The sequence below is a fragment of the Austrofundulus limnaeus genome, unplaced genomic scaffold (assembly GCF_001266775.1).
Source record: "Austrofundulus limnaeus strain Quisiro unplaced genomic scaffold, Austrofundulus_limnaeus-1.0 Scaffold113, whole genome shotgun sequence".
Lineage (NCBI taxonomy): Eukaryota > Metazoa > Chordata > Actinopteri > Cyprinodontiformes > Rivulidae > Austrofundulus > Austrofundulus limnaeus.
The window spans coordinates 405,760-414,309 of record NW_013952515.1 but is presented as its reverse complement, the minus strand read 5'-3'; the positions used below and the strand labels follow the sequence as shown (position 1 = coordinate 414,309).

The window sequence follows — 8,550 nt, the reverse complement described above, 5'->3', positions numbered from 1 at the left end:
TAGTAAATCAGTCTCAAAACAAGATCAAAAAGGCTTTTTGACTGGATATAAGATTTTAAAACTTGGCTAGATGGACAGTTTTTGCAGTGTAAATGCTCCCATGGCATTTAGGGGTTAAAATGGCAGGAAATTGTTTTCTATCAGCATGATATTTATTAGGGAGTCCCTGCAAATTTTTCACCCCTGTAAATGGTTCCCAGACCCAAACGTTTTGAGAACCACTGAGTATTTTATTTAACTAATAGTGATTCACAAAGAGGAACATGAAGYAATCAATGGTTTTGTTTTACTCCGTTTAGCTTCAGTGACAGTGTATGTTTTCTACTTTCAGCGCTCTCATTATCAGAGCAGCTCACCCTATAATGACTTAACCTAAGCCTATAATTACTAATAATATGCTTCTATCACTTTTCATGTTGAAAAGTAAATTTACTGTGTAGAGCAAAYGTTCCATTTCAAATTTATCGGTCAGAATACTAAAACTATATAATGTTCAGCAAAATCACGACGGTAAAATATACTTTTTCTTATCATGTGCAGCTGAGAAGATCTGGCTTCATTTTCATTCCCAACACCGTGCTCTCTAGCAAACAAGGGCTACAGAGCCTGGCTGTGTCCTATAGCGAGTGCAGGCCCCTTCCTCACGCAGCATCCTTCTCCTGGCACCCCGGGGAGAGCAGAGGCAGCTGGCTGCAAACTTGTCATTATTGAGGACTGAAGAAAAAGACGGCAAATATTTATCTTTGCACAGATTGCGGTGCGGGCGCTGCATACAAAGCAAGCGTCTTGTTTCTCAGAGTCCCACTGTGTGAGGATAGTGTAGAGTGTCACTTTTGTAGTCCAGGGCGCTGGAACCGATGAGTAATTGCTGTTTATACAAGAGTGGGTCTGAATGTGTGATTTTTGCCTAATGGGCACATAGACGTATTTTAGTGAGAACCTCTTTCAGTGGCTGTGCTGCTTCCACCGAGGGAGAAGTGTGTGAGAATTTTGTGTTACGTGACAAATCGCTTACCCACAGCTTTGCAGGTCTTGGAGGCCGGGTCCATCTCGTAGCCTTCATAGCACTCGCACTTATAATCCCCTTTGTAGTTGATGCAGATCTGACTGCAAGCGTCTGGGTTCTCACATTCGTCAATGTCTGTGGAGAAAACAAGGAGTCTGGATAAATTTATTGTAAACGATCAACTTCATTATGTCAGAATAAAAGCATAAAAAACAGACCGCACACAACAATTTATTGTGTAATATTTCCTGCTTTGTTTCAGAGACACAAAACACKTGTTTGTCAACTAATTATATTTAAGAACACATTTTATTATAGAACCTTCAGCCACAGCAGGTAAAGCTTGACAGCCACTCAATTCTGAAGAAAAGCAGTAAAAGGTTAAAACCTTATATTTACAGTATAACAGATGGTGTGTGGTAAACTACAAGATATTGTGTTGTATATTCTGGACCTGGCAATCTCATAATAACACGTTATAATAACATAGTGCAGCCACAGCTGATTCAACAACAGCGGCATATAAAAATAGCTTTCATCATGAAACCAGGAGAACTTCAGAGCTGTTGTTTTACTACTATTCTATGTGCTAATTTATGCTTATATAAAGGGTTTTATTCAAATCAGCTAAGCAGTTAGCAGGTTTTAATTACCAATTTAAAAAAGGCCTGTTAAGGGTAATTAACTCACCCGGTTGCATGAATTTGAGACTAGTTGGAGACTTAAAATTGTGAATAAAAAAGTTAAATGTCCGATTTGGTCTCACTGAATTTTAACATTTTGTGGCCAAGCAACTTGTTTCTCTATTCTAAGAACATTATTTTGGTGCCCGCCTCTGTAGACTCCGTTTCTGCTCCTCCATGCTGTCACAGACACTACCAGTGGACGGTATGGGCGGGGCTCAGTCTAGTGATCTAAATATTTAAGTCTATGATCCAGCCTTACATGTTGGAGCCAGAGTCTGACCCAGAACCAGAGTCTGACCCAGGACCAGAGGATAATTAAGACGAGGAAATTGTAGCTGGTTAGTCAAGACCTTATATGGTAGTTGCAGATTATTTGAYGTAATAGATCAGAAAACTTCTTTGAAAATAGAGAAAAYWGAACGGGCTGAAAAATATGAACCAAAAAGAATWTAAAGACATTTTTTTGCAGCACCAGTAGAAACTAAATTAAACTTTTCTGCACTCCTAGAGTCTCCAACTACACAACAAAATGTATTTAACAGCTAAAAAGTGGATTTTGTATATGCCCCCTTTAATGTAATGTGTGACGGGAGTCCTCCAGTACATTAAATCATAAATGTGGGGATGGGTACAAAGCAAACGGAGGTGAGTACTTAACAGGGCAACGGCTCACAGCCTCCATAGAAACTAATAGATAAACAGCAGCTGAACTGGATCTGTTTCACTGATTATCAGTCATGTTTTTACAATAAATTAATAATTATGTTAATTTCATTCAACAATCATGTAAAACAGCAGATTTATACCAGAAAAATATWTAATTTATAAGTAACAATGATCTAAACCAGACCTGAAGTCAGCCTGTAACTTAGACTTTAGCTAGTTGAAAAATGATGACTTCAGCTAGTAATAAAGTACATTTATTATTTCTGCTTACTGTCATAAAAATAAGAATATTTATATTTACCAGTCAACAGTTAGAAAATGTTCTCTGGTTACAGGATGAAACTTGTCTCTGTTAGCTAATCATCTTCTCAACAAGTCAGGTTCCTCTAACAGAAACCTAAAAATACTCACATTTATAATATTATTTTACACTCTGTAGGTCTAAATATTAATCAGAGGACAAAGTAATATTTAAAAGTTTGTGTTAAGTTTGTAACATGATTCAACAGAGCTAAACTCTGTATATATGCTCCACAAGCTAATATSTGCTAACCAGTTMAATAAMTAACAGTGATTACATGGACTTTATAAGATTATTTTAATTTTAAACTGTTACATTATGTTCTGCTCAGATCACATTGAGTTAAATAAGATCAAATCTGCTGACTTGTGTTGTAAAATGAGACGTTTTTCTGTTTATCTTCTGTTAATAAATCCATAACACAAAGAGCTTTTCTGACATTATTTAAAACATTAGATAGATTATATAAACTGTAAAATATTAATAATAATTGGGTTAATATTATTATTAATAGTTTTTATGATTTCTACAACGTCAGTCCTTTTTTCTGCTCTCTTGTCAACATGTACAGTAATGGGAAATCCAAACTCTTGACCGTTTAGCGTTAGCCGTTAGCTTCTCCAGCCGATCACACGGTCACGTGGTTTCTGCGCACTCCAGCTGTTCTATAGAACCTCCTTGGGCTGGATGGACAAGTCTTCTGTMGCTGACATCTTTCAATWGTAAATAAAATGTTTCTGGATCGTTACAAAACACAACCCCCTCTCTGAAACAGGAGTGGACCRGTATGGAAGCGGGAGGGGGCGGGGCTTGAAGTGCCTTAAAGGAACAGAATCAAAACCAGCTGCTTTGAGGCATGCACCAGAAAAGTGGTGAAAGAGGAGCTGGTRAAGTTAGAGAATAAGGAGGAATTCAAACCAAAGCATAGACCCCAACTGAATGATTTGAATGTGAAAAAGAAGGATTTACAAGCATATATCTATTTTAATGTAAGGACATTATGCATTACACTAACACAATTTTGAACTGATGTGAGCACTACAATTAGCATTTGCACAAAACGTTCTCCATTTGCGGAAACGTTTACTTGCAGTTCTATTTTATTTTTTGCACTGCTAGTCTTTAGCTCCAATTCTTAGCTAGTTTTCGTTAAGCTTATTTAGTCAATAGTCTCATATTTATTTTATACTGATGTTCTATTTCTATAAACTTCATATCTTACATTTTTTTATCCTTTAAAGTTTAAAGGATAAGAAAATGTAAGAAAATAAAAGAATAAGAAATAAAAATCGATTTTTATTTCTTGTTTATGTTGCATGGTCTGCAACAACACATCAAATTCCTTGTATGTAAAAATACTTTGTCAATAAATTGTGTTCTGATCATTTTGGAGACTCCCACATGTGTGACACTGCCAACAGTCACAGCCCAGAGTAATAATAGCCTGCCAGCTATTTTGAACCAAATAAACGTTTGTTTTAAGTGCTGGTAAAGGTGTTAAAATCTAAAGGTTTTAAAGAAAAAATGAGCAACTTCCTCCACAGATGGCAGGCATTCGATAAAAATAATTCAGCAACAACTTGGAGGAAAATGTGGGATTCCTAGAGAGCAAAAAGGTTCCGATAAACCTGAGCACAGCTTCTACTCGGAGCTACTGAGGATCAACAAGGGCTTTATTGAGCTAAAAATGAGGCAGTCTGAAAAAAATAAAAAAATTTAAAAAAAAACAAGGTGAGACTACACGTTACAGGCACCCGTGGTTCTCTGGCAATTTTTGTTGCACGACTTAATTTCTTTACCTCCGCAAGTCTTTTTGTCCAGCAGCTTGTATCCAGAGGGACAGTCACACTCAAAACCGATTCTCCGGTCCCGGCAGATGTGGGAGCAGCCGCCATTGTTGTCCGCGCACTCGTTCAGGCCTGCGGAAGACGAGCGGTGAGAGCGGTGAAGGGAGGGACAGAAATGTGAGGGGATRAAATGAGGAAAAGTGAAGAGGAGCTGAATATTGATGAAATATCTCCAGCAGTGTTTTTTCTTTCTTTTTTTTTTTTTTTTTGGAAGGAATAATTCAGCCTGTGCACCACACAAAGAAAGCACGGGACAGAAAGACAAAGCATCCCAGATGGTGTGTGTGCGTGTGTGTAGATTGTGTGTGTGGATAGTTTTAATCAACCTGCCAGTCAAGATAATTTTGTGCTGTCAAGTGTGTCGGTATACATCAAATTTTCTATTCAGACAGTAAGCTTAAAAGCCTTAGAAAAAGAGTTGGGGTTTGTGTGTGGAGCATTAATATGTGTGTCCTCGGCCCACAGTCAGTATTTGCCAAAAGCTCTGTGAACTGATCCGTTTTCCTGTGGGGATATTGGCCTAAACCAGGTGCCACTTCTTTCSAATACCCATTGTTGCACGAGCACATCCTCATCCTCTCATCTGATTCTGATCATTTCCTCTCCTTTTTATTAGATGAATAAATTAGATTCTGTCAGTTATCCTTCCCGTSCTTTTTGTATCCGTTTCTGTTCCTTCACCCATCCCTTTGTCTTTCAACCCCCCCTCCGGGGAGTTGAGAGAGATCACTTCAGAGAGCTAAAGCTGGTACTTCATTACAGATTTGCATTAAAGATTTAAGCTTTAAGGCTACAGGTRCAGCTGAGGGACAGACACCGTGACACTGTGCGAGACAGAAGGACACGAGGACAGAAGTAAAAACGGGACTAAAGAAAGCTGGCATAGAATTTACCGAATAAAATTGAACCAAAAACTGCACTAYACCTGAAAACATTGTCACATTTCCCTCAAAAATCAGGATCAAATTAACCATTTTTAATCTTTTGTATATAGAATATTTATTCCAGATTGAATTCTAAGAGCAGAAGAAAAATAACCACACACTTATTTMGTTGATTAATGATTCAAATGTTATATTCTAATGCTGGCTGGAATGAATTTATGTAATTTCATTGTGCTCATGTAYGATGACAATAAAGGTCTCTCCAATCTCTAATTAGAACACTTGCCTTTTAAAAAATGGTTTAAAGGAAAGYAAAACCAAGCAAGCAAGATTTTTGAGTGTATTTGTATGATTGTTAGAGTAATTTCTGGATAAAATTAAACAATACTACTTAATTACAAGAAACTCATGCTAATGCCAACAGCAACAAAATACAAATGGGGACCTTCACATGTGACGTCACGAATATCATTTGCATACAATATCTGCCACTCGCTCAAAAGATCAGACMGACTAGATTCTACAGAGTCAGTGGTAATACTGTAACAAAAAAAAAAAAGACGTTCCTAGAGTAAATTTCGACAAATTCGACATCAGRGATCACAGTTGAAAGGCTGGCTGGAGGGTCAAGGCGGAATTGTAAAAAGGTTGTTTTTTTTTTTTACTGATGCCTTATTATAGCTTAGCTTGCTGCGTCTTTTGTCTGCTTGTGTCTGTATTTTTATCCACTCGAGCCACCTCTTCTGCACCGTTTAAAGAAACATAATGGTGACGTTTAGAATTTGTGTAAGTATATTATCACTGTGTGTGACTGACTGCAGTAGATCGCTGTAGGAGGCTAGCATGGATGCTAGGAGTAAAGCTAGCAGTAGGCTACAGTAAAAAAAAATGATTTACTGTACCTGTTTATCAACAGAAAGTGCAGGGATAAGTACACTTTTATGAATTAGTAAAAATAAAATACTATTTTTGCCATTTTAATGTTTAGTCTATAAGTTTGCTTACTTGTAGAACACTATGTACTGCAAAATACTTCCTGAAGTATTCTTAAAATACCTCATATTGTATATACACTATACTGTAATGTGTTCACAAACTCACAAGACAGAATCTTGAGAACAACTTTAATAAATTTATATAACATTTTAAAAAAGTATAAGTTTAAGTCTTAGTATTAATATACTTAGTCTTAAACTATACTTTTCAGTACAATGTCAAGTAGACCTATACTACTATTTTTAAGTATATCAAATATAGTTTATAAAAAGTAAACTTCAAGTTCACTGCCTCATTTTTAGTGTAAAATAAGTATAGATGTGGTACATTTAAATAGACTACTAGGTTTTAATCTAGCTGTTAGCCTAGCATCTTAGCTTGGGAAAAGTGGTCAAAAACACTCCTTTTATGTTGGGATGATGGATGTATCCTGAGTGACTGTTACAATAATGTAGCACAATGTTTTGTGGTTCTCCTGATGGAGTTTGATGCAATTTTCCCAAGTTTATTTAGGTTCATACACAGCTAGACCGGCGAAGGTTTGTAGGTCGAAGGTTGGTACCAAGGTTTGTACGTGCAACAGTGTTGAGCAGACTCTAGCTGTGTTTCCATTGACCATGAAAATGCGCAAATTAGAATTTCGAAAATAAATTTGCTCAATGGAAACACGTCAATTTCGAAAAAAACATGTTTTTCGACAAAATGGTTTTGCGCTAAGATGAGGTGGTTTTTCGGCTATATCGAAATTGTTTTTTCACAAAACTGCAATGGAAACACTTTTTTCGCATCACGGGAGTCACGTGACCAACGACTGGCTGTTTCTACTGGCGAAAAAGACGACAAAGAAGATAACAGAAAGTAGAAATAGTAGTAATATCACAGAAGTAGTAAAAGAAAGTAGTAAACTCACAGACTACAATTTCCTAAAAATACAGCATACGTAGCCGCTCCCAAGTAGGGACTTGTCACTTGAAAGCCTCGATAAAATGCGCCAACGTCTCCTCTGATGATGAGCGCTAGTGTCGCGGTAGCAACATGCTATGTGTTTACATCCATTGCCGCCATGTTTGTAATGACTAATCGTGACAACAAATGTATTCACGCGTGACTTTAATAGCATTTCTTACTTAATGGAAACACCGCAATTGCGAAACAGTGTTTTTCGACATTAACAGAATATCAACAAAGTTTTGCGCACATTTACAATGGAAACTCAGCTATAGTCACRTGACTAGTGTTCTAAAAATAGCCAGAGTAAACATCCCCATTGTAACTTTTCATTGAGGTTTTCATTCAGCTGTTGAGGATAAAGTAGAAAAAAAGTAATTTAGCAGTAAAAGACTCAGATTGAAAAATATTCACGCTAAGAATGTAGTACTGTACAACATTCTAGAATACACAGTTCTAATTTAAAGATACTTTCATTCATCTCTACGCATGAAAAAGAACTGAAAGCATCATCTCTACATCTTATTTAACATCAATGATATGGTTTTTAGCCACTCTAAGTCCAGCAACATGTGTCTCCTTAAGATCAGATATGGCTGAAAGGGCAGCATGCTAAATATAATTGTGCAGCCGTGTAAATGATGAAGACACTCCATCCGTTTGAAAAAAGAAGAAGGTCAGACTGTGAGTTCAGAGCAGCTTCTTTCAGAAACCTTTCATTTGCACTTGAAAAGACTCTCACAGTTGTGACACAAGTTACCTGAACTGCAATTACACAAGGCTCGTTAACTCCTCTGATTTTATTAGGAAATTTGATTTCCTCAGCTGCCTTGCTCTGTTTGCTTTGCATCTAATGTGCAATGAGTGACTGAAGATCACGGAGTGGAAATTATAAAAGGTGTGGGAGTGATCTGCGATTCCACAGGTAATGTAGCGAAATCACGTTTTCTTGACTCAGATTAGAACAAAAGGAAAGAAACACTCGGCTCTTTGATCACAACTCTGCCTTGATCATAAAATGATTTCTTTCAAAAGAAAAGTGACCATGTACACTTTTTATGGAGTCAGGACATTTCCAGATATCTAATCCCTGTATGTTTGTGATTGTGAGCTGGTAAATACTGTATCTTGGTATAGGGATGCATGATATATCAGCATTAAAGGAGACCAATTATGGGTCCTAGAAATGTTTATGGTATGTCTGTGGGCTATCCAG

The 8,550-nt window shown here is 37.0% G+C and overlaps 1 protein-coding gene across 2 annotated transcripts in view; it reads right to left on the bottom strand.

Annotated features, from left to right (window-relative positions):
- Nucleotides 1–8,550, bottom strand: part of lrp8 (low density lipoprotein receptor-related protein 8, apolipoprotein e receptor) — a gene marked incomplete at its 5' end in the record, with an annotated part of 227,372 nt that overhangs the window by 43,819 nt on the left and 175,003 nt on the right. For both annotated transcript variants that reach the window (XM_014014271.1, XM_014014272.1), the window contains 2 exon segments: nt 1,016–1,141; nt 4,459–4,578. In XM_014014271.1, coding sequence (XP_013869725.1) covers nt 1,016–1,141; nt 4,459–4,578 — 246 coding nt within the window.